General features: G+C 43.4%; 1 protein-coding gene across 3 annotated transcripts; it reads right to left on the bottom strand.

Moving 5' to 3' along the window:
- Positions 1 to 9,098: 9,098 nt before the first annotated feature.
- On the bottom strand, positions 9,099 to 14,810 carry LOC133922039 (pentatricopeptide repeat-containing protein At5g62370). 3 transcript variants are annotated; one of them, XM_062367191.1, is made up of 5 exons: positions 11,646 to 14,810; positions 10,976 to 11,057; positions 10,832 to 10,895; positions 10,454 to 10,597; positions 9,099 to 9,896 (listed from the first exon to the last, which is right to left on the bottom strand). In XM_062367191.1, the coding sequence occupies exon 1, from the start codon at positions 14,674 to 14,676 to the stop codon at positions 11,845 to 11,847; it is 2,832 nt and encodes a 943-aa protein (XP_062223175.1). In that variant the 5' UTR covers positions 14,677 to 14,810; the 3' UTR covers positions 9,099 to 9,896; positions 10,454 to 10,597; positions 10,832 to 10,895; positions 10,976 to 11,057; positions 11,646 to 11,844. The 3 variants fall into 3 exon arrangements, with proteins under 3 accessions (XP_062223175.1, XP_062223177.1, XP_062223178.1); XM_062367193.1 differs by having other exon boundaries at positions 10,976 to 11,045; XM_062367194.1 differs by lacking the exon at positions 10,976 to 11,057.
- Positions 14,811 to 27,048: the final 12,238 nt, after the last annotated feature.

Here is a 27,048-nt window from a genome sequence, read left to right as displayed (position 1 = left end):
ACGCCCGCCGAGACTTGGGAGCGAAGCGTCAAGGGTCGAGGAGCGACATGCCGAGTGCGGCTTGCGGTGGGTGACGATTGGGTGCCTGGTTCCTAGGTTCTGTACTCCCATGGTGGCTGGGTGAGGGAGAGGGAATGTGGTCTATGGGAGTGGCTGGATGGGGATGGATTCTAGGGTTATCTGCGAGGTCAAGTGGGAGTGGGCCACATTCTTAGGCCAGATGCTTGGGCAGTTAGGCTGCTGGGGGACCCATGGGTAAACGGGTGTGGGTATTAAGAGAAAAGACCCAAACCCTCTAAACTCGATGGGTGATGGTATACCCGCTTATAGACTCGCGGGTAAGAAAATTGCATATACTAGGCCCCTAATGGAGTAATTACTTGCGAGGTAACGGGTAATAGGCCCCCATTGCCATCTTTAACCAAGGGCACTATGAGTTCTGAGTGATGTCCTATGGCTCGATTGGCACACTAGCAACATTCCAGGGGACGATGAACATCATCCTGGAACTGTTGATTCAGAAGGGGGTGCTCATGTTCATCTATGACATCCTTATATACAATTGCACCTTGGAACAACATGAGCACATGCTGTAGCAAGTGTTCGACATCCTAATTGAGCATCAACTCAAGGTGAAACCCTCAAAGTGCATGTTCGCGCAAAAGTAGCTGGTGTACCTCTAGCATTTCATTGGAGGAGGAAAGGTAGCCATGGACGGGAAGAACATTCAGGAGGTGAAAGCTTGTCTAGTTCCCTCGAATTTCAAGAAAGTCTGTGGATTTTTGGGGCTAGCGGGCTATTACCGCAAGTTCGTGAAGCACTTTGGAGAAATCAACCGTCTGTTGACTAATCTTCGGAAGAAGAACCAGGTGTTTGTGTGGACGTCAGTGGAGGAAGAGTCATTCTGAACTCTTCAGCACGCGTTGGTGAACCCTGGTTCTGGCACTGTCTAACTTTGACAAGCAATTTGTGATCAAAGCTAACGCATCAGAGAAGGGGATCGCATCATCCTAATCCAAGATGCATCCCGTCGTGTTCTTGAGCAAGGCGTTGGGACCAAAGACGCGGTGCCTATCAACATATGAGAAGGATTGACCATACTACTAGCAATGGAACAATGGCGATCATAGCTCTAGCACACAGAATTCCTCATCAGAGCAGGCCAAAGGAGTATCTGGCACCTTGAGCAGCAGCGAATTAGTACTCCATGGTAACAGAAACTACTAGTGAAGCTCCTCAGATTATAGTATAAGCTGGTGTATAAGAATGGAGTGGAAAATCGTGGGGCGGACTCGCTGTCATGTTGCAAGCAGAGCGAGACTGAGGAGATGTGGGCCATCTCAACCAACATTTCGGGATGGCTTGAGTTGGTGTGGGATGGACACTAATCTGATCTGGAGGCTCAACAACTGCTGGGTACACTATCTCAAGAATCGGCACCAGAAGGACCCTACATCATGCATGATGGAGTGTTGCGATACAAGGTAAGAGTCTGGGTAGGGAGGAATGAGAAAACACAACAAGAATTGCTAAGAGCTATTCATGCAAGGGCTGTAGGTGGGCATTCGGGAATCGAAGCTACCTACTAGAGGGCAAAGCAACATTTTGTGTGGTTGGGAATGAGGAATTTGGTGAAGCAATTCATGAATGCATGCCATATTTGCAAGCAGGCGAAACCTGACCTGGCGAGGTACGCCGGACTGCTTCAACCACTACTCATGTTGAAACATTCTTGGCAGGTCGTGACGCTCTACTTCATCGAAGGTTTGCCGCTATCCAACCGGTTCAATTGCATCCTTGTTTTGGCCAATAAAATTTCAAAATATGCACATTTCCTTCCATTGGCTCACCCATTCACAACCTTGCAAGTCGCCAAGAATTATCTGGATTAGGTCTACAAGTTACACGGGCTACCGCAAGCGCTAGTGTTGGACCACGACAGGATCTTCACCAGATTGCTGTGGAAGGAGCTGTTCCGCTTGGCGCGCACTAAACTACGCATGAGTTCGGCGTACCAACCGGAGACGGATGGGCAGATGGAGCGTGTGAACCAATGTTTGGAGACGTACTTACGCTGCTTCGTACATGCTTGTCCATGGCAATGGATCTTGTGGGTGACCCTCGCAGAGTTCTGGTACAGTACCATTCATCGCTTGGAAGAACTCCCTTTGAGGTATTATACAGGCATCCTCCTAGGCAATTTGGGATCCTGACTGCAGCAGTGTGCCCCATCCCTAATTTGGCGGAATGGATGCAAGAACGGGAATTGATGAACAGTCTGGTGCGGCAGCATCTTACCTAAGCTCAACAGAGAATGAAATACTAGGCGGACCGACGACGATCAAAGCAGGAATTTGATGTGGGAGATTGGGTGTACTTGAAGATCCAGCCATATATCAAAGTTCGGTTGCCCATCGCTCTAACCATAAGTTGGTGTTTTGATATTTCGGTCCTTTTTAGGTAACTCAGGGCATCGGGAAGGTGGCTTACAAGCTGCAGCTGTCGAACGAGTGCTAGATCCATCTCGTGGTGCATGTGTCACAACAGAAGAAAGCGATACATCCATTGGAGAAGTGCACGATGCTGACGGTGGCTAAGGAGAGTGACCAAGTGTTGGAGGAGATCCTGGAGCGGTGGTTGTACAAGAAGGGAGTGGCGGTGGCTACACAGGTGTTGGTGCATTGGACGGAATTGTCGTGGTCGTTTGACACCTAGGAGGACCTAGCTGCCCTGAAGCACCGCTTCTCAGAGGCGTTGACTTAGGGGCAAACTTCTGTTGAGGGGGGGGGGGGGAGATGTCACTGTTCACGGGATAGAAAACACAAGACCAGCTATAACGAGGATGACTACAACAGAGGGAACCTCAGGTCCAGAACCACTAGAGGTAACCAGGCCGCGACGCAGGCTGAGGAGGAAATGGCCCAATAGCAGATGGAGCCCGAGTGAGTGGGTGTGAGGGAGATAGGTGGGAGTCCTAGGCGATATATGTTTGCACCGGAGAGGAGAAGAGAGGCGAGGAAGAATGCTACTCTCTAAATCCAAAACATCAACTTCTATTTGAATTCCCAATCTTAGTGCTTCCCTTCCCAGTCTTGCCGATGGTTCTTATTACAGAGAGATCCGTCTTAGTAAGGGAAAAATGCAAAAAAAAAAAAACCACAAAAGTCACTTGGATTTTGACTCCCCCCCAAAAGTTGTTTTGTTGCAAAAAAAAACCCTCCAAAGTTTGGTTTTGTTGCAAAAACACCCCCAAAAATTCAAACAAAAATTTAAAAAATCACAATTTTTTTTAAAAAAAAAAACTAGAGACAATTCTAAGACCTTTTGTGAAATTTGTTTTCAAAAATAATATCCTTTGCATCATATTTCATGGAGAGGAAGTTTGAAAAAAAAGAAAAATGTGCAACTCATTTATTAATTCGAGTTAAATGCATAGTTAATTATTTACTAATCCAAAAATCATGAAATCAATTTTTTTAGTCTTCTTACATGATCCTCTATCTTCTAAAAATACATGAAATCTTGAAATAGTTATTGTAACGTGCAGGATTGAGTAAATGTGTTGCAGATAGATTAATTCATAACTAATCCATAACACCCCCAAAATTAGTCAAACCACTTTTATTAGTTTACTTAAACAATTATTTATGTAGAAAAAATAATGGTAGACATGAAAAAGTTAAAATAACATGAGTTAATAAATGAGCTGTATATTTTTCTTTTTTTTTCCAAACTTCCTCTCCATGAAATATGATGCAAAGTATATTATTTTTGAAAAAAAAATCACATAAGGTTTTAGAATTGTCTCTAGTTTTTTTTAGAAATGTTTTGTGATTTTTTATTTTTTTAATTTTGGGGGATTTTTTTAATAAAGTCAAACTTTTGGGAGTTTTTTTTAACAAAATAATTTTTGGAGAAATCAAAATCCAAGTGACTTTTAGGGATTTTGTATTTTTCCCTCTTAGTAAAGAGATTCAGCAAGCAAACAGCTAGTGATCTAGGAGGCTAGCCCTGCTGGCCCAGTACTAGGTGCCTTTGCCTCCGACCCATCAGAGCCCACTCATTCTGTTAGCTACTTAGCTTACATAATTGGATCATTTTGACCCATTTTGTTCCCCAAGACAGCATTATATTCTCCACTACCAATGGGCTCTTTTGTTTAAGGCCTCTCTTGACCATGGCAATTTCACAGGAACTTTATAGGAAACAATCAAATTGTTACACGAACAGCAATCATTTCCTGGATTTCAATGGAGCCAACAATTTTGATGCGGCGCCAAGTTGCCTTGACACCATGTCTACCTGTGAATCTGCCAAGTTGCCTACACACCATGTCTACTTGTGAAACTGCAGTACGTGGTGTAAAAAATGTTGTCGTAATCTTTGATGGCGTATGCTTGATGAACGGGAGTTATTATCTTGCTTTAGCCCAGTCCAATGTTATCAAAACTAGCGTAACTGCTCAAGTGATTGCACGTTTAGATTTGAAAATGCTCTCACATTTGTCATGAGTCAACCCATAATTTTCCATTAACTGAGGGATGCATAACACAGAGGGGTTCCTACGTTGCCGGCGCGCTCGCGAGTCAGGGCCGTACCTGCGCGGCAGCTTCCGGTTCATGGATCAGACGGGGCAAACGCGATCCGCAGGTGGGATGGATCACGCGAAATGCGTGCCGGCTTTGGCTTTGGATTTGGGATCTGCACGCGAGACGCACCCACCAACCGATCCCTCCAGTCCACTGTGCGGGCAGCGCAGGCACTGAAGCGCACGTGCCGCCGAGTTGGGCGAGAGATGCCTCAGGATCCGCGTCACGCGCGACCGCACGCTCGGGAAAGGCAACTTCACATCAACGGGTATGAACATATATGATGTATGAACATATAAATTATTTAGGTTATTTATCTACTTATCTAATACTTATTCATTTATTGATTTTTTTTATTTTATAATTATTTTTTACTTATCCCTCTAGCATGGATCTTAATGTAAATAATTGGCAGCGTGCCAGCAACTCCGAAATCGAATCTTGTATCATTTGCTTACAGATCTGGCAATATGCCAGGCTTCGCCTATCTCGTTCTCTGAATTAACACGAGAAAAATTTGGCTCAAAAATTTTGAGAAAAAATTAACAAAAAAAGTATAGGATAGAAGTTTTGATAAAAAAAAATTAAAAAATTAACATGGGCCCCACGTAGCGGCCGTTTGCTCGGAGCGCACACGCACAGAAAAGAATTTCTACTCAAGATCCACGTCATGCAGGACCACACGCTCAGGAAAGGCAACTTCACATCATCGGAGTGTGAACATACAGGTTGTCTTGGTCATTCATTTCTTTCACCTAATATTTATTCATTAGTTGATCATATCATCTACTTTATGATTATCTTTTTTATCTCTCTAACAAGAATTTTAATATAAATAAACGATTTTGATAAGTCATTGTACGAAGACAATCGAGTCCGTGGCACACCGGCGCCAATCAGAAGTCTCGCCGTCACCACCGGTGATTCGATTCGGAAAATCGTTTCGACTTTCCAGCAGCTGGAAAGCGTTTCTTCTGGCGATTCGCAGATCACCCTTTTCCTGTCTCATGTCTCCATCTTGATCGGTAAATGGTATTAGCATGCCGATCTGTTCGGCTTTACCTCCTCTTCTTGAAAGGCAGGTCAAAGCTCCAGAGCTGGTTTGGTTTCAACTCCGAAATCGAATCTTGTATCCTTTGCTTACAGATCCGGCAACGTGCCAGGGCTTCGCCCATCTCGTTCCCTGAATTCACGTCACAGAACAGGACCGTTCAAGTTAATCTGACAGCCAGCCCGTGGTTTCCGTCCTTCGCGTGGTGTTCGTGAAAGCAAATTTAATATAATCCTGTTCAAAAAGATCTTTATAAGATTTTATTTATATCATGTATCATGTAATCTAATGATTAAATTGAAATAAAGAGAAAGTAAACATATGTTATCACAGCAAAAATGATATTTCGTAGGATCGAATTCTATAAAATTTACTTTCGACATTGATATTTCGCTAAACACATTCTAAAAAAGGTGCACTACCCCTGATCTGTACCAAATGTTCGAGCTGTGAAGCGTCACTGCAAACGTGCAGCATGACAGTTGCTTACGGTCTGGAAATGGAGCGGTCAGAGGCAGCCGCCGCGAAGGTGGCAGGTGCCGTTCTGCTGGGAGTGCGCAGCGCAACTGTGGTGCCGTTCTGCTGGGCCTGATCCCATCTCCTTCCTCGCGCTCGTGCACACAAATCAAGCCAGACGCGAGCCGGGTCCCCCCTACCAGCTACTAACAGTTTGCAGCCTCCAGCCCTCCTCTGCGTATATAGCCTAGCCAGACTCCGAGCCGTTCGCGTTCGTCTTCTGCTCTCCCAAGGGCACGCAACGCAACGCAAACGCACATAGATTTCCAGCGACGCGCGCGTGCAGGGAGACAACTGTGACTGGCAATCCAAGTCATCACACGGACGGCACAAGCCAGCCTTGGCTAGCTCTGCCTCCGCTCTGTGAGTTCGAGGGAGCATGCACATTGAACTGACCTGTCAGGAGGGTGGAGAGGAGCAGCAGGCAGCAAGGCTGGAGGAAGGAGCTGGCGGCGGTGCAGTTCTTGATGCCTCCCCAGCCGCTGCCATCCACAGAGTACGCGTCATTACATTAAATTAAGAAGAAGAGTGATCTAATTTATAAGAAAAAACGGATCCGAAAATCTTAACAAGTATTATAGTACAATCCGCGGAGCACAGTTCACGCGCAAGACAACGAAAGAAAGAAATCCCTAACCCACTAACATCCGGACGACAAAGGCTCGGCAACATACAACCCGTCAAACAGTCAGAGTAAATGGCACATAGACACCAACGACACACTTGATCAACCAAACGGCACCCACAACGAGCAACGCTATTAAGCAAACAACTGCGTTCAACTAGCAACTTGACTAGAACAGCCCAACAACTCAACAACGGAGCCCCACCCACACGCCTAACTACCCAACTACAAGCTAAGATAGGGTCCTGGGACGTCGGAGCATAGCCACAAACGCAAAAGCCAAAAGGTGAAGGGAAGTTCAGCTGAACAGGAGAACGAAGGGGTTAGACCACAATGGAGGGAGGTGCGCCCTGCAAGAAGTGTCGCTAGTTGTAAAATCCGAACACAGAGGGATTCTCCGAAATGACGCCTTCGGAAAGAAAACAGCAAAGGAGCCGGCGTTGCTCATCCAACAAGCTGAACAGGGTTTTCACTTGAAGAGATCCTAAGGGGGAAGGTTCATCACGGTGCCTCTAGTGAGGTAGTGACGCCCACGAGTGCCACCGTCGTCAGCAATGCCAAAGAGCTAGCCAAGGCTTTCGCCCATGAATCCCCTCACCACGGTACAACCCGATAAACACAAAGGCTCAACGGGTCAACTAGACCATACACCTGTAATAAAACAACCAGTATCACACAACACAAGAGCACGATACTCGAGCGAAGCCTCCACCAGCGAGAGAAGGACCGTGGGCGAAGCCCCGACCTGCAACAATGGGCGGCAAGACCGCCAGGTAGAACCAGTGTCATTGTCAACGTTGGTCAGCTGCCATAAGGCACACCAGGGGCCATTGACAGTCCATCCAGGGGCACTGATGGCAGCAACCGGCCAAAGTAGAGTTGGCTGGCCTAAAGCCGACATCTGCACACCGTGCCATGGCCAGTCGGAGGCCCAACTAAGACAGCAGGCAGCAACATCTCGACCGGAAGGAGAGCCAGGCATGCACGGCACACTACCTCGCAGATCTAGCCAGAAAACAGTAGATCCGACAAACTACGGCGCAGATCTGGCTGGAGCAAGCATCCACATGGCGGAACCGGCCGGAGGCGCAACTCACAACAGGGGCAGGGGGAGAGGGGGAAGGGAGGTGAGGAGGGGGAAGAGGGGGGAACGGAAGGAGAGAGAGGGGCCGCTGCCACCGACGCTGCCGACCGAGGCAATGACGGTCTTGCTTCATCTAGGAGAGGAGGCTAGTGACGGCGGAGGGTTCCGCCGAGTTGCCTCATGAGCAAGACGACTTGGGGTCAAGACATACCATTCACTGGCACTGGGTCTCTCTAGTTCTCCGTTCAATCTGCATGCGAAATCCCACAAGTTTCTCATGCTTGCCAAAATGCCAAATGTCACTTGTGACAGGATTGTGGTACTTGATTTGCCTGGTATTCCTATTTTGTGTTCTTGTTGATTGCATGGCCAGTATTCGACTCCATTTTTACACTGCGTAACCAGCCTTGGAGCTCGAACGGCGAGATCTATTCTTGTGTGTCTCCAATGCAGAGCATGATCTTCAAGCTTAGCATTGAACAACATGCTGTACGCGCAGGTGGACGCCGTGTACGCGGCCATCCAGGCGCTGGGCCACACGGACGTGGAGGTGAAGGTCTCCGAGACCGGGTGGCCGTCCCGCGGCGACCCCGACGAGCCCGGCGCGACGCCCGAGTACGCCGGCACGTACATCCGCAACCTCCTGCAGCGAATCGAGATGAAGCAGGGCACGCCGCTGCGGCCGTCGACGCCCGTCGACGTGCACGTGTTCGCGCTGTTCAACGAGAACCTCAAGCCCGGGCCGGCGTCGGAGCGTAACTACGAGCTGTTCTACCCCGACGGCACGCCGGTGTACAACGTCGGCCTGCACGGCTACCTCCCGCTGATGTTGACGTCACATGGAGCGCGTCAGGTACGGTTTCTTGATTTCTTCAATATTTACTGATTAGCAAATGCTCTGCACATTCTCATCACGTTCGAGTGGCCTTGGTAGTGAGCTGAGCATCTCGAGCTGACAGGGTTTCCTGTAGAGAAGGTAAATATCAGTTGAAATGAAGTTTCAAGTTTAAAAAACTATTGTCAGATGTATTCTGAAACAGTTGTTTGGCCATTTAGCAGGAGCTTCGGAGTGGTTTGGTCATTGCAACCTGGGTGTATTCTGAATTTCTGATAGCCTTCAGGAGCTGAAAGAGTATTCAAAATTCCCAATATTCATACTGAAATTATGATACAACTGACTGAAGCATGTGCACCATAGTTTACCTTTTGACCAGAGGTAGAAACAGTTGCATGGACTGCAACAATGTATCGGTGCATAACTGATAGCAGTAACCTGTAATACATTTCTTTTCGAGCTTGGTAGTTTCCTTGTTTCATTCTACCTGGAGTATGGAATTCGGACACATTTTATCCGTATCGGAAAGACAGGTACAGGCAGGTGCTACATATTTTCAGGTTAACGCTAGAAACTGCCACTTCCAATCATGAGCTGATTCCCTGAAGGTTATAACAGTATGCCAATCTCTGAACATGGAATTTGACACGAATGCCCATAGTCTGAGGGCCCCTCTCTACAGGCGTATTCTTTTTACATATTCTGATGGGGCTCCATTCAAATCAAACCGTGTAACATCATATCCCCACTTCTCCTGTCGAATTCTGAATTTAATCTCCAATCCAGCGCATGGAACTACCTATACAAATCAGATTAATGTCACAAATATGTACATCAGCTGCCTACCTTGGTCGGTTGAAACTAAACCAGCAGCTTCCGCAAAACTTTCATGGCCAAGTGACGGTATGCCTATCAGTGAGTCCCAGAACCATCCAATTTCACTTGGTTGAATGGTTCGGTCAGATCTATTCTCAATTCAATTGGATGCAGATAAAAATTATCATCCAGCCAGACCAAAGGACCATGTAGAGCTACTATGAATGTCAAGTATATCCATCACTCTGAATCAAGTCCCTTAAATCTCCTATTCCACTCCTTGACTTCATAATCCCGATCCAATAGATCCTTTTCAGTAGTGTAGACATCTCCTCTGGTGTAATTAGTTTCCGTTGAGCCATGTCATGTGCACTGAGCAACTGAAAAGACAGGAAAACACAAGCCAAAAATATGCCACTTCAGATAAAATTAAGGGGGAAAACAAAAAAGGACTAACAGTTAGTACTAAAAGTGAGATCATGTCGCCAAGCATCAAGAGATATCTAAAATGAGTACAACAGGATGTTGACGAGATGACACCAACTTAAATTGACTAATATTGAAGAATGCAATAAAGATGTGCACAATAAAATTTATCAAAATTAGCATCTATTTTCATTTTATATAATAGCCAATTGTGCTGTATGTAGACAACAGATGGTCCAAGTTGCGTAATAAATTAATAATCCCACTTGCCGTTACGGGTTAAGCCCTTTAATAGTGGTTTCTTTCTTATAAGCTTCTGATGTAAAGGAATTACAAAGTTGCTACAGATCACAATCAAGTCTGGACTATAAGGTTTAGGTGAATGCCCCATTGTCCCCCTGAGTTTCTCCGGAAAGAACTACATGCGAGTAAAAACAATTATGTAGAGTTGCGTGGAACTTCAATTCAAAGTTTGATTCCAAATCAAACCTGCAGAGCTTTCAATTGTTACCTTTCTTCTGAGAGAAGAAACTGGTGACACAAGTTCCTGAGCTCGTTGTTCTCTGGCTTTATTTCTCCCCCAAATATCGTTGTTGGTCTTGCGTAGCAGAAACCATCTAAATAATGGTATTGCAAAAAAGGAGCCAGCGTATATCTACAAATGACCACACGGTATCATTATATCATTGATAATATTCATCTTAATTCATAAGTCCACAACATAATTCAACAATCAACAGTTTGCAACATTCATGACATTCAGAAACTCCCTTAAAAAAAAGAAGGGTATGTGGTTTCTTTCAGGCCATATGCCTTATTGAAATGATTAATGTGTAATGAAAGGGCCACTTTATAGAGTACTAAACAGGCATATCAAACCCAACCATACCTGAAGCAAAGGATATAACTGTGCAGCAAATGAAATAAGTCCACCTGGTGTCACTGTCATTTGCCTTCAAGATAAATTTAAATTCAATTGTTAGTAGAAGGAAATACAACTCAACAATACTTGAGGCCAGATTATGATTCCTACTTCAACAAGTTTCCAAGAATGATGACACCGAAAAGATTGAGTCCTCCCAAACCAGCAACCATTGCCTTCTCTGATGCATTTGCTTTACCGCAATATCAACAGGTCAGCATATAAAGGCATACAGAAAGGCTACAAAATAGATCAAAACTAGCAATGGCTCACGCTAATAGCGTGGCTAGCCAAATTGCAATATTTTATCACGATAACCTTTGATTAAAAATTAGTCTCTTTAGCTTTTTTTTTTTTACAAAGTTAGTGTCATTTAGTTACAAAACACATAAAATTAGAAGAAAAGATAAAAAAATATGTTAGTGGAAGAGAAAATTAACAAACCAATTCAATCTATAATATCAGGAAACTAACTCAGCTTTCATTTTTCCTCTTCAACTTCTTATTGTTTACAATTGTTATTGTCGCTGCATTGCACTTGCTGGCTAGGCCGTCTCTCACCACAATAACCAGAAAGCATCTGTCACACGGTACATATGTGTGTGGATACACATAGTCTAGAACTTGCATTGTAATATGACCATGGCTGCAATTTATATTGGTGTTGAAATGATAATGTTATCGTTGCTTTAAAGATTTCATTCAGGTAACTAGAACTTCAGATTAATATCACGCAAGAGTGCATACAACTGATAGCATGAGTGATTATCCTGGAGTTTACCTGATTGATGTGGAAAACTGAGACTGCCAATTTTGGAAGCCCTGAAGCTGCAGACCGTCACAATGAAGGGACATGGAAGAATGGACAAGCGTCCATTACAAAAGGAGCTGCTGTATCAACAAACTGGGACATCCACTCATCAAATTAGCTATTGTATAATTACATTCAACCATCTGATGCCTTCTGTTGTATGCAAGCATTATCCAACTGCATAAAGAGGCATGTTACACTCCATTTCAAAAGCCAAATCAAGTTTTCCCTCTTTATAGCATAGCTCCTCTAGGCATTTCTTTGTTTCTGTATCAAGAGATCTCCCTCTATTCAGCATCATCATAAAAATTATGTCAGCTTCTATCCACCGGTTATCTTTTGCAAGTATCAGTAGCAAAGAAGTATAGTTGCTATATCGTGGAATATAGCCATGAGAAAACATATCCTCAAATAACTTCAAGGCGAGATTGGTTGATTCTTCAGCAAGAAGCAGCTCCATTAGTTTGTCATAGGCAGCCTTACTAGGAACAAAGCCTCTTTTCTGCATCATCAGGAAAAATGACAGTGCTTCATTCGTTCTTCCAGCAAGAGAAAGCCCCTTAATAAAAGTGTTGTAAGTTATCTTATCAAAAACGTGTCCATCAGCGTTCAACGAGTTAAATAATTGGATAGCACGATTGCTTTCATCTAATCTTAAATGGTTATTCATGAGTATTGTGTGTGTCACATGATTGGGAAGAACACCAGCTTGGTCCATCAACAACAAGAGGCTGTAAGCATCGTCCATCTTGTTTGCTCTACAAAGGCCATTAAGCATACCATTATAAATATGTAAGTCAGGCATCATCCCACTTTCTGCAAGATCCTGTATTATACTCTGAGCAAGCTGAAGCTTTTCTTCTGTAGACATGTTCTTACTCTCCTGCTTCCCTTTTCTTGTACCAACAGTTATATGCGGCAGCAGTGTAAATAACATATGCCTTGCTTCCTTCAATTTTATGGCCAAAGATGGTCTCATGTCTCGACGATCTATATTTCGGCATATTCCAGTGATTAGTGCACCGTAGGTAATTAGATCAGGTTCAATATGATTTTTCATCATCAAATCAACAAGATCTAAGCCTAAACTTATCTCTCCTTTCCTAAAGAACTGATTTATGAGCATTGTATATATAACAGTTTGTGTTGCAAAGCCCTCCGCCAGCATTCTTTCCAGATAATGGAGAGCCTTTCTGATCTTGTTTTCTTTTATCAACCCATTTATAAGGGCACCATAAGCATGGGAACCTGGCTGTAAACCTCGCTCTAGCATTTCATCAAAGATACGGCAAGCACTCCTTGTTCGCCCCATAACAGAATATCCGTTAAGAAGTGATGTGTAAATAACCTCATCAGGTGAGAGTCCAGCTTCAATCATTTGCCGGAGTGTAAACTCTGCTTCTTTAAGACGCCTCATTCTACACAGGCATGCTATGATGGAATCATATACTGCAATAGAAGGCTCTAGCCCGTCCTTCACCATTTCATCAAACACACTAAGTGCACTCGCTATGTCGCCAATCTTACAGTATGCGGTTACCATGATAGAATTCGTTGACATATCAGGCCTGACACCCCTATTCTGCATAATACTAATGAGTGTCCTCGCATCATCCATGCGCTTTTGTCGACACAGACATTTTATCACAATGTTGTATGTTAAGACTGAAGGTTCACAGCCATAAGCCACCAACTTGTCCAATAGATAGTATGACACATCCAACCTTCCCTCTAAGCACATAGCAATTATCATCAAATTGAAAATAACATCAACAGGGAGCATATTGCTTCTCACCATCTCGTCAAGAAGGCGCTCGGCCTCCTGCTGCAAACTCATGCTTGAGCACCCACTGGCCAGCGACGAAAGGTCCAGTAGCTCTCCACTACAATCCAACTTGGCAACAACCTTCAGTGCTTTCCGCACGAATCTGACCTCCCAGCCCTTGGGGAAGAACCTAGCTATCGAAATAAACATCACATGGTCAGGAAAAATGCCCCCCTCCAGCATCCTATCGAACAGATGTTCAGCCTCCGCTAACTTCCCTTCCCTGCAAAGCGATGTCATCAGGATAGTGTAACACCTCAAGTCAGGGGCAACACCATCCCTCACCATCGCATTGTAAAGCTCCATGGCAGCACCGACCCGCTTGCTCTTACAATACCACTTTATCATAACATTGTTCGTCACTGGGCTCGGCTCCATACCCCTGTCGCGCATTTCCTGGTACAGCTCCCAACCATGGTCTACATACCCGTGCTCAAACAAACCCGCGATCATCGTTGTGTAAGCATACACGTCCAACCCAACATGCTCAACCCCCTGCATTCTGTGAAACACGTCGAGCGCCAGCTCCAGCCGCCCCTCCAGGCAAAACCCACGTATTAGCCCCGTGCACAGCACCCTATCCAAATGCATCCCTTTCTTCACCATGAGCCGGCACACCTCGTCGGCCTCCAGCGTGCGCCGTGACTTGCAGTACGCGAACACGAGCGACTTGTACACGCGGACAGGGGCCGCGAAATCCGACCCGAGCATTGCGTCGAACAAGAAGCGGGCCTTGTCGACCGCACCCTTGGCGCACAGCCCCGGGATGAGAAGGTGGAACTCCGACACGGGCAGCGGATCCGGGGCGCCCGCGCCGTCCCAGAGCACGAACAGGTCCATCGCCTCGGCGTACATGGACGCGGCGCACATGGCGCGGAAGAGTGCCGCGCTGGAGGCGGCAGAGGGGGTCCAGCCGCACTGGACGAGGCGCTCCAGGTGGGACAGCGCGGAGCCGGCATCGCCGAGGCGGGCGTGGAAGGACACGAGCGCATCCGAGACGGCCGGGTCGGGTGGGGTCCGCGCGAGCCGGGCGGCCACGGCGCGCGCGTCCGCGAGGCGGCCCCGGCGCAGGAGGTCGTTGAGGAGGTCGGCGCAGCGCGCGGCGTGGGATCTGGAGCGGGAGTGCGAGTGCGAGGCGGCGCCGGTGCACATGAGGCGGAGCGTTGCGCGCAGCATGGGCGGAGCATGGCCGTGCGTGCGGGAGGCGGAGCCGCCGTCTCGTGGTGCGGCGACGGCGCGAGGGCTCGAGGAGGCGTAAGGATGCAACCTGTCCACAAGCCCGCTTGGCCCGCCCTAAACAACGCTGTTGGCGAACGCGGGCTGCCACATTTCCACTCGCGGGTTGAAGCGGGCTAGGTCGCAAAGCCCACTGGGACGGGAGCGCGCGCCGCCAACACCCCCCACTGAACCCACCGGACTGGCGCCATTGGTCAATTACCAAGTATATTCGTGATCTCTCATGTGCAGGAGAAATTGAGAAATCACATGGATTTGCTTTCGCATTTGAATTCTTTACATGTATGTACAATTATAAGTCGAATTACTTCAGATCTTTCTAAGGCATTTGGGGCACTGTATCTTTGATTACAGCAACAATAATATCACCAATACGAGCAGCTTAAATTCTAAAGGTCAGAGGGAAGTGAAGGTTATTGATTACAGGTACATTATTGTAGGATCAAGATGCTCAAAAGAGGTGAATTGGGTTTTAAAAAATGTCTACCTCTTAAAACTATTGCAAAGAAAGTAGCAACAATAACCTAAATGTGCAATAATTTATAGGTGATAAACATGTAAGCTCAATCAAAAATGTAAATACAAAAATTAAATGCTAGAATTAAATTGCTTAAAGTTAAGAGAAATGATAGAGAGACTCGATTTTTTCTCGATGTATCGAGGAGTTTGCGCTCCCTCTAGTCCTTGCTGGAACACCCGCACAAGGGTTAACCCGGCCATCGCAAGGTATTGAGCAAGTAACCAAGCGCTCTCTAATAGTAATCTTTCTCCACTCCAGATCGGTGGACTCCAAACCGGTACATGATTATCTTGGGGCTTCAACAATCATTCCGTCATGAAGCTCCTCAAGACCAAATGCCACCAAGCAGTCTAGGTGATGCCAATCATCAAAAGTAGCAAGTTAAGAACCTCACTTGACCTAATTTAAGCCAAAGAGATGATTAGATGCATAGTAGCTACTCTCTTAGCACTAATAATATTCTTAATCTTATAATTAAGAAGTTTAGAAATCACTTAAGTGCTTCGTCTTCCTCTCTTAACTCTTCAAGTATGTCATTGAGCTTAACCACCAGCCAAGAGTGTCGAAATGGACCAAGTGAGGGTATTTATAGCTCAAAGGCAAAAAAAACTAACCGTTGCACAACCACCTAGAAAAGTTACACTCACTGGATGATCTAGTGATACATCTATTTCCATCATCGGAACATCCGATGAATGTAAGTCAACAGAGCTCACAAACTAGCTATTATTATATCCGCTATACTCATTGATGTCATTAATCACCAAAACTCAAAAAAGGAGCCTAGATACTTACATAACTAACATGATCACACTTGTCCGCAATGAACAAAATGAATCATACAATTTGTTTCTGGAAAAATCAATCAACAAGGTGAATAACCATCTCAGTAAGAATTGCAAGGAGCTGATAAATGATAAGTTGATAAATGATCATTAACCGAGATTCCTTAAAAGTAGATTAATGTTTATTGTTTCTTTTATTATGCTTCTTTTTTGCTCCAGTTCTAATGCTTGCCAATCAAGAATGGTATCCTAATGTACTTCTTTTACCAATTGTCAGGTTCTGTCTATACAGTCACTACTACATAAAAAGTTTATCACTGTTGGTTTCAAACTGGTATCACTATCGTTTTGGAACCGACAGTGATTACTCCCTCCGTTCAAAAATACAAGGTGTATTTTATTTTAAAAAAAGTCAAACTTTATATATTTTGATCAATAATTAGTCAAATTATAAATATGCTTAGTATATAAAAATTATACAACTAAATTCATATTTTAAAACTCTTTCACACTATATTGGTTAACCATAAACTATATATTTTATAAGAAAATAATAATCAAAGTCTAACTTTGAAGACTGAGCCAAAACAAAATATGTCTTATATTCTTGAACGGAGGGAGTAGTCGGCAATAATACTCAGTAGTATCACTGTCGGTTTATGTTACAAACCGGCAGTGATAGTCGGTTCCAAATTCAATATTTTTGGGATTGAAAAAAAATATTTTTTTCACTCGACGACCCCCCCCCCCCCCGGGCGGCTTTCCTTTTGTGACAAACCCCTCGCGGCTTTTGTCGAAATTGAACCCGTGAATATAGCAAATTACATGCACATGCAGCTTATGAGAGCCGAACTCGTGACCCACCCCTCGTGCAAAGCTTACTAACCATCTCACCACATAATTTTAGTTAATAGTTAATAGCTATGAGATAATTTTTTTCTTTTGACTTTTTCTTTTCAAATTTTTGGATAATTATTTTGGCATTTAGATGGATTCAAATAAAAATATTATCATCTACTAAGTTGTATATCTCGTCGAGAGCTACAATTTTCATATAAGTTTGTCTCTATCCGACTCCGTATGAAAAAGTTATGAATTTTCGAATACGAAATATCTACCATTATCACTGCATTTTCACTATCCATTCATATCAAGAACCGGCACTGATACTATTAATGCCGGGTTTTTTTCGGATGGACTTTTAGTATTGATTATTAACAAGAACTAGTAGTAATACACTATTATTATTGGTTATATCTGAACCAACAGTAGTAGGGGGAAGGAAGGGTGTTTCAATGATAATGAGTAGTACTTCTTCCTGGAAACAAGTCTGCAATTGTACCTATTGTCTTACAGTATTGATTCATCTAGTAGGATGTAATACATTTCTAATGTTGAATTAAGGTGTTAATGAAAGGATATGATGCAATTCTGATGCTAATTACCTTTTGGAGTTATTCTTCTTCTTTTTTGCATTTTAGATATTTTTGTGAATTTTCCTAGAGTTAAGATGTGCTAGTTCTAGCATTATAACTTATCCGGGTAATTTTAAGGCAGGATCAAGCTATGGACTTTGTTTATGCTCTGGTTGATAGCGATTTAGCTGTAGTCAATGGTTAATCAGTGAAAATCACATTACACTTGAGTGTAACAACACAAAAGGACTCGAAATCCTGTTGTGTCCTTACACTCAAGTGTAGTCACATTACAAGGCAACTTCTCCAAAGATAGCACTCAGGATTAAATCATTGAATGAACCATATCCTCTTAAGTGTAGTGGATAACCCAATATCGAAATCCTTTTGTGTTCTTACACTCAAGTGTAGTCACATTACAAGGCAACTTCTCCAAAGATAGCACTCAAGATTCAATCATTGAATGAACCATATCATCTTAAGTGTAGTGGAGAACCCAATATCTAGAATCCTACAATGCATGGATGATTGATAAATAATATAATATTATAGTGATTTTTTTGACGTTACTCCTATCGCAAAGATTTACCTGGAAAAGAAAAGGATCTTGTTTGCCATATCAATGAAGGATTGCTACGACAGTAATGTTGTCATCTTCAATGTACTGAACCATGTGGAGCTCCACTGCAAAACTATCAGGGTACGGCACGATGCGTACAGTTAGTACAGCTAATAATCCATGCTTTACCATTTAGAAGGGTGTAAGACCATTCATAACCGATTTCTGTTAGGGTCTAAAAATTTTTCACGAAGAGATTTTTGTTCCTTTCAGCGTTTTAACGGTTTTCCTTTACGGTTTCTGTCACGAATGAATTTTTAAGATCATTCCCTTTAGGACAGGATTCTCTCTTCTTTCTCTTCACGAATCCTTTCGAAGAAAAACTGTTAAAGATGAGAGAAAATAAAGAGAATAAAAATGGGAAGATGAATCAAAAAGGGAACGAAATAAAGAGAATATAGTTAGAGATGGTCTAATACGAACCTTTGGCCATTGAAGGTATGCTCCGAGGGAGAGTGCCAATGCAGTCGCTTTAGCTTATACTCCATCCCACCCACCTCTACCGTCTCAGCAGTGTCATTGTAGCACAGCTGCATCATTCAATTACATTAAATGATTTTATGATGACAAATCCGCTGCTTGGAACTTGGAGGTGACATGTACATAGCTGAATGCATCATATTTCCACTTCTTTTGAAGAAATTGATTCTGAAGTTGTAGTTCTTTCTAATGTATGTAAAATAACACAATTGGACAATGGACATGTAAAATACCACGATTGAATAAATGAAACCAAATCCATACACACTGCCTGAGTAGAGAACACACTACGTCATGCAGAAAGAAGCAAGGATTTCAATTTCATTTTATAATTTTTTTCACCGGCGAAAAGATCGAAATTCACGAAATTTTGCTGAAATTTTAGTCATTTTTCGTCCTCTGCTTCATAGATCCCACATGATAGTAAAAAAAAATTCAAATTAGATATTTCGTTCCCCTCCAAAAATTGTGAAATTTCATCAAAATTTGGCAAAATTTTAATCCTTAGAAAGAATAACACAAATGTATACTGTTATCCACAATAACAAAAAAAAGGGCCGCGCTTTGCTGCAGGGTGATTGAATGATATTTACTTGGATATCAACAACACTCGTAGACTATTATAGCTTGAAAAGGGTGCCAGGGAGTGTGTCTTTCAGTGTAAGGGTATATTTCATGAAAACATGCATATGGTTTCACAAACCTCCACCGTTTCAACTAAAAGGTATCTAATCAAAACGTTCTTAGTATTTTAAGATCTGAGGGTTTGTATGCTAAATTAATTCCATTCTTCGATCTAATCGCTGTAGTTTTAGAGGTGACGTAGCATAATGTGGACACTGCATTATAAGTCAACTTTAGAGTAAAGAAGGATGTGCATATGTTCCCAAAGTAAGAATTAGGCTAGAGTTTGTCACTCTTTTATTTAAATATTTTACTGTGTTTACACAATTAGAAATTTTGGTTCGGGACAAACTGCAATGTTTTCATTTGACATTGTCCACAATGGTTGCATTTGCAGCATTATAATCCCTTTCAAAGCAATGTTTTTATGAAAAGACACCCCTTACAATGAAAGACATTTCCTGGCACCTTTTGAAACTATAATTAGTCTACGAGTGTCTACAAGTGTTGATTGTCACGTGAACATCATTCAATCAACATGCAGCAAAGTGCATGCGGGCAATATTTTAGTTTTTTGTTGTTGTTGTGGATGACAGTATTTATTTGGGTAGTGAGCATAGCTTTGTTAGTTAGGATCTCTGTGGTGGAATATGTCCATCTGAATTCTGTGGTGGAACATATTCACTGGATTCGAGTTCTAAACACAGAGAGAAATAGTACATACATATATGTGTGTCTAGTGGTCAAATCGTATGTCCACATTACGTGGGATTATACTTCTAATCTTATTTAGTTAGGATCTCTGCGGTGGAACATGCCCACTGGATTTTGTGGTGGAAAATATCCACCCGGATTCGAGTTCTACACACAGCACGGTGTTCGCATTTTAATCTCAAGAGGAATAGTACATACACACATGTGTGCGTTTAGTGGTCAAATCGTATGCCTGAGTTACGTGGAATTATACTTCTAATCTTATTTAGATGTATGGTAGAACATACCAATGTAGAATATACCGTGTTGCGTGTGTACTTATGTGTGTCTGACTTGTACTTTAAAAAAAATTATGCTCAGGTGATAGATTTCTTTATCTTATAGGTAACAGGCTGCAGATCTGATGGCATGGTCCCTTTGGAGGGGAGTTACAGGCACAACTGCTGACCGACACAGTCACTGAATGGTCGCACAGTTCAACTCTACAACAGGTCACTGGCAATCCGAAAAATGTTGTAGCCTACAGCAGTTCGATCTGTTGATGATAATGTACTAGTTATGATTTGGTTGTGAAATGAGATGAGAAGTTGCAGTAATGGTCATTATCTGTTCCTCCTGTGTTACCATAGTTGCTGCTTGACCGTTGGAGAATACTGAAAACCAATTGACTGTAATGATTTGTTTTTGAATTGAGATGAGAAGTTGCAGTTATGGTCAGTATCTGTTCCTCCTGTGTCACCATAGTTGCTGCTTGATCGCTGGAGAATACTGAAAACCACTTCAAACAAGTTGAAAGAATTGCCTCCTTATTGGAACTGCTCCATATGTTTTATTGTCTCCTTGCTGCTTGAGAAATCCGAGACCGACAGCAGTATGCCGGTATGGATGCATTTGAATTCCATCATATATGATTTTGAATCCCTTGAAGCAAAACAAGGTAGTATAGTACGAGACTTGGAAGTTCTCTCATCTGCTGTTAATTCTAAAATGAATTGAGGAGGTCTGAATGGCATGGAAATAAGTTCTCTCCTCGGCTTCGATTCTGAATGATTGAGGATCTGTCATTTCTGCTGCTGCCTGGTCTGGATCAGGCTATCTCCAAGGGGTTCCCGTCGCGGTGCCCGTTTCCCTCGCGATGGGAAAAAGACCGCGACGGGAACAAAACACGGGCTCCAAAGCCTTCCCATCGCGGGCCGGTGCAGGACGGGATAGGAGAGAGGTTCCCACGCACAGAACATCTATCCCTTCGCGGAGACGCCAAGCGGGGAAGGGGCTAAAGGTTGCGCTCGCGTGCTCGGGAGGAAGAGGCCGAAGGAGGGCAGCGGAAGGTTGGCGGTGATAGCAACAGGCTCCTGGAGGATAGATCTGTGCATTGGTGTGGAGGGTTGCGGCGACTTGATAGGAGGCGGCGATGCGGTGATAGCAACAGGCTCCTGGAGGATAGATCTGTGCATTGGTGTGGAGGGTTGCTGCGACTTGATAGGAGGCGGCGATGCGGCGATGACAAGCGGCGTTGGGAGGTACAAATTTCTATTCAAACTCTTCAGATCTGAGCATTTTGCCAGTCGAATCATGAATCGAGTGAAGGAGGGGTGGCAGCTTGTCGTGCGGAGTAGGGGAGGAGCAGCGGTTTGGATTGTGGGGGTGTTCGAGCCTGGCGTCAGGCTGCGCTGCCAGTGGGGGGGGAGGGGTCTACTGGCCTCGGCCCTGTCTCGGTTTGGTTCGCCGTCTAGGGTAGGTCGGGTTGGTTAGCCTCGAGCGACTGGATCTGCATCACCAGTGCGACGACGGCCTCAATATGTGCTTCCAGCTACTTGCGTGCTCATGGACTCCCCTGCTTCGTGGTTGTAGATGGACGCCGCAACGCTTGCTACTCTTATGTCGAAGATGCAGGACCATGTGCAGGAGGCAGCTACCACGTTGAAGAAGGTGGCCAACGACAGCTTGAGTCCGGACAACACCCCTGCTGCTATGGAGATGAATAGAGCACTTCTGGAGGTCAATCCCATTGTGGCGGACTTGGAGCAGCTAGCTTTCCAAGTTATAGATGTTCTGTGTGGCGGTGTCGTGCCCAACCATATTAGTTTGGCTGACAATAGCAGCGTTCCAGTTGAAGAGGAAGCATCAGGATCCAAGGACATTGGCGACGACAACATCCTTCCCGCTGATTGGAACTCAGATGACGTTCTGTGTACTGATACGGATGATGGCTGGTCTATTGAATCTGATCGTTCGTGGAGGCTGTAGTTGGGTAGGGTGTTTGTTACTTATTAGTGTGAAATGGTATTAATTTGTGGACAACATGCCTTTTGATATTTTTGGAGTTCAGCTGTAATTTGAACCCTGCAAGGCCTATAGTTGTTGAATTTATGAATGTCAGGCTTGTGATGCTTGTATGTTGTTATAGTTTATTTAGGGCAGAGTTGGTTAGTTTTAGATTGCAAGGACTTGGGATTGCAATATATGAACTATGAAGCTGGATTTGTTCAGATTTTGTAACGTGTTCTAGCTGACCCATTGTCTGAGTGTAACACGTACTTTTGTTGGTCTGCTTGCTTCCTGCTGGGAGTACAGTGCAATTGGGTGCAATTTGTGTTAATTTTCATTTGAATTCTTCCAATTTGGTTGTTGTTTGATAGCTCAACTAGACTAATTGTTAATTTTCATTGGTATCTTCCTCTTATCACTTTGACAGTGGCAGTGCAGTGTTAAGAGCAAACTGCATGGTTCCTAAATAAACTGTTTTAAAAGCTTCTTTAATTCGCTTCAAAGGGTAGTGTATATAGGCATGTGTCAAGTGGTTACTGCCAAATTCATTGAGCAGCATGGTGCAGTGGCTACTTGCTGCTAGGGAGTGAGGAGGGCAAAAGAATTCGTCCTTTCTCTTTCTTTTTCTGAAATTAGTTTATGTTTGTGCATCAACTGGTGGTACAAGGTCTAAATATAGCATGGACTAGTGTCGTGCTGTGAAAATATGAAATTAAGATATTGTCAACAGACATCTTAGTTTTACTATATACGTTTAGATATTGTCAAAAGACATAACAGGTCTGCAACAAATGTTAAAAAAATTCAAAAAGCCATACAATGAGAACAAAAAACTGCATTGTACTATATAAAGGACCATAGCGATAGAGAATTCATTGTGGTTCCTGTATGCAAAAGTTGCATTCTAGGTACATATCTTTAGAGTAGTAGTGCAGTAGTATGGTAGGTTTGGTTAGTAAGGGTCAGTACATATCTTTATGAGTACACATCTTTATAGAGTTCATATGAATTATCAATTCAGTTGTGTGTTCATGTTCCTTTTTCATGTGATGTGCTCCATGGATCCATTTTACGAGAATTTTCTTCAGGACAAAGTGCAATGGATGACATGATCGGGGCCACATATGCAGGGGAACCCTCCACTGTTGCACCTACGATGGAGATGGGCCACTTCGTGGTTGCAGACACTCCTGTCTTGCACCCCGTACCCGATGAGGATCTAGGGCAGTTCAGCATGGGTAGCGATGACAAGGGGAAGGAAGAAGGTGACCACCTCCAAGACGAAGAAGAAGGCGGAGCCGAAGATGGACCGAACTAAGTGGACAGACGAGGAGGACGAGCTACTCATGTCCGTATGGTTAAACATGAGTCAGGATCCTATAGTTGGAACTGATCAGTCAAAGGAGACGTACTGGGACATGATCGCCAAGTACTTCAACACGTATATGAAGCTGTCTATGATGCTAAGGTCAGATAAGGCTTTGATCAACCACATGAAGCTCGACACGGATGTTGTTAGCAAGTTTGCGGTGCATGTGAGGAAGGTGGAGCAGCTCAATCCTAGCAGGACCAACGAGCGTGACAAGGTATGCACTTATTATTTTTGTTGACCAATAAAGAAGACATGCTATCATATGATGAGTGAGAGATGTAGTATTGTTACATGAGTGAAATACTATTACTGTGGATTGATGAGTTACAAAATGGCAAGTTGTGGTGTTGTGTTGATCACATATTGGCATAGGTGATCTGAGAAGTGAGTATTGACTCCTATTTCTAAAAAAAATTAGAAGTGCGAACTTACATCTTTTTAATTAGATCTAGTAATCAATAATATGATTGCAGCTTCAAGCATTCACCACTAGTAGCTAACATTGAGAACAGTAGAAGAGAGTTGTCTCTACAGTATACTTAAGTAATTTCTTTCAGGATATATGTTTGAATTAAGCTTTGCTTGTTAATATAGAAAGAACAACTTCAAGCTAACTAACACATGATATGTTCATGGTTTAGTAGATTAAACTCTGGTGTTGCACTTTGCTTTTTCTTATATGATATTGTCCAGATTGTGTTCCCATAGAGAGGTCAGATAGATTTTTAGAAGGCTGTGTAGTCTGTCCTTTTTTTTGTTTTGTTGGATCTGCAAGAACATGATGGTACCTTGCACTTCAATTTTGTGAATATATGATGCCACAAATATTGAAAATTCTAACTGTTTAGATGTTTACAAAAATTGTACCTTCAAATTACCATGCAAAGCGTGAAACCACAACAATCAGTTATATTTTTTCAATAGTTTTCTAGTTTAGTAAGCAATATTAGTTGTAGATTCTTGAATAATTTCAAGTGTTTGTACTTAACTGAGTGGCAGCCTGAGAGATTCTGATACCTCAGCTGACTATGGTTTCCAATGACTCTTAATCTGCAACTTTGAATGATCCAAAAATTCACTCTTGTTTTCCTTGTTTCGCAAATGGCTCATGCTTGCACAGCGTATAAGGGGATTGAGAGGAAGCCATTTGCATATGTGCACTGCTGGGTCATGCTTGCTTACACCCCAAGTGGCATGGCACGAGGCCGCAAAGACGCAGAAGATGCAAGAGGGAGCCGAATCACATTCCACCCTAGCAGCATGCAATGAGGTGCCTAACGATGTAGCATCAAACACATACAAATATTCCTAGGCCTATTGGAAGGCAAGCAGCTAAAGCGGTGCATGCTCGGGGATCACCACCTAGTACGTCTGTGCCTACCGTATTGGGTGGGATGTATGCAACTCATCTTGCAGAGCTTAGTGAAACCAAGAAGGTTATGATGAAGTTAAAGAAGGAGTAGATTTCGGTCATGAGTCTAGAGGCATTCATCTGAGTAAATGATCAGGATAAGCGTATAATAAAGGTCGACTTGGATAGTGTGAGTGGTCCCCTTAGAGTACTATAGGAAGAGGCAGGAGGCAATCCTGGCGCGATGGGAACGACACTGAACTGAACCTGTAGACACATGTTGCCTTTGCAAGGTGCTTTTGCTGGATTTGCGAGACCTTATTTTATTGTCTACTAGTTTGTAATAATTTCAAAATACTTTGAAGCTGTAGTTTGTAATAATTTCAAAATACTTTGAAGCTGTAGTTTGTAGCAAGACTTGATGGGTATTATGCAGCGATGTACTACTCAAATTTGCTAGCGTCAGTTGCAATGTGAGTCATTGTATGGATGTGCTGAATCTGAGGACTTACATTTTTCTGCATACTTACTAGCCTGTTGGATTCCATATCTTCCCTGTTATATATGTTACCAAGATTTGATATGTTGAATGCTGATAGCTCAGTTACGGTATAGCTCAAACCAAATGCTGCTGCCTACTCATAAACAACAGTTGCTCTTGGACTTAAACAACAGGTAGCGCAATTAGCAAAAGATACACCGGAGAAGCAACAGAAACTTTACAACCACAAGGTCTTTATTTGTGATATGGAGCCAAGAACCATCCTGAGATCATTAAGCACCGAAATTTCCAATGGTTCTTCTATAGAGCAATGCCAACATATGTAAAGATAGGACAAATAGGGCACTGAATAAATGGTGACAACCTATATTCAACTCATAGAACTTAAACTCACATTACTTTAAAGTATGATGACTGACATTGCATTTGACAAAACTTAAACTCATATTATGTTACATTACGATGACTAACATTGCAACTGATAGAACTTAAACACATATTACGTTACATGACGATACGTAACATTGCAACGGACATAACATAAACGCACATTACGATGACTCACATTCCAACGATGATGCATGCACTACACAAAACGTGATGACTGTTCTACTATGCTCCATGAAGACCCCATAGGTGCTCCACGAGATCATCACGCAGTTGGTGGTGCAATGCTCTGTTTCTGATTGCTTGAGTTACTTCTATGTACTGGAGGACAACTTGGTTTGGATCGTGACCCATTGTCGTTTTCTCTCCCATATAGTCATACACCTCCTCCCGATCAGAACCGCCCCTCTCGTCCTCGATTATCATGTTGTGCATTATGACACAAGTGATCATAATGTTATGAAGTGTGCTTTCATTCCAAATTCTACCTGGACCATGAATTATGGCAAACCTCGCCTGCAGGATGCCAAATGCGCGTTCAACATCTTTCCAGACTGATGCTTGCATGGCAGAGAAATGCATGCTTTTGTTCCCTCTTGGTGTTGAAATTACCTTCACAATGGTCGTCCATTTGGGGTAAATTCCATCACCTAGGTAAGTAGTCTATGTCATATGTGTTACTGTTAATGGTGTATGACACAGAAGGTGCAGTCCTGTCTGTAAGCCTGCTGAAAATGTTAGAGCAGTACAAAATATTTATGTCATTCAGACTACCGTACATTCCAAAGAAAATATAACATATCCATAGATCGTACGACGCAACCACCTCCAAAACTATGGAGGGTTTGCACGTATGACTAGTGTATGCGCCATGCCATGCTTTTGGGCGTTTTTTCCAAACTCAATGCATGTAGTCGATGCTCCCAGCATCCCAGGGAACCCTCTCCGCTCGCCGATGGCTAACAGTCGAGTAGTATCCTCCGCAGTGGGAGCGCGGAGGTACTGATTGGAGAAAAGCAAGACAATAGCTTTCACAAATTTTGTTAGGGTCAGCATCGCAGTGCTAGCCCCGATCCGAACATACCCATCCACTGCATCTGCACTGACTCCATACGCCAATTGTCGTATGGCGGCTATCATCTTTTGAAAGGGGCTTAGCTCCAGCTTCCCAGTGGCATCCCTCTTCTGCCGAAACCATAGGTCGTGGTGCTCCATAGCAGTGGCAGTTCTCAAGAACAATGGCTAACTCATCTAAAACCTTAGAAGGTGACTAGT

The sequence above is a fragment of the Phragmites australis genome, chromosome 6 (assembly GCF_958298935.1).
Source record: "Phragmites australis chromosome 6, lpPhrAust1.1, whole genome shotgun sequence".
Taxonomy (NCBI): Eukaryota; Viridiplantae; Streptophyta; class Magnoliopsida; order Poales; family Poaceae; genus Phragmites; species Phragmites australis.
Note: the sequence above shows the minus strand (reverse complement) of the source record. Positions and strands in the feature narration are given on the sequence as shown.

Excerpts from the sequence above, each read along its gene's own strand:
- LOC133922039 (XM_062367191.1), bottom strand. The coding sequence starts at position 14,676 with ATGCTGCGCGCAACGCTCCGCCTCATGTGCACCGGCGCCGCCTCGCAC.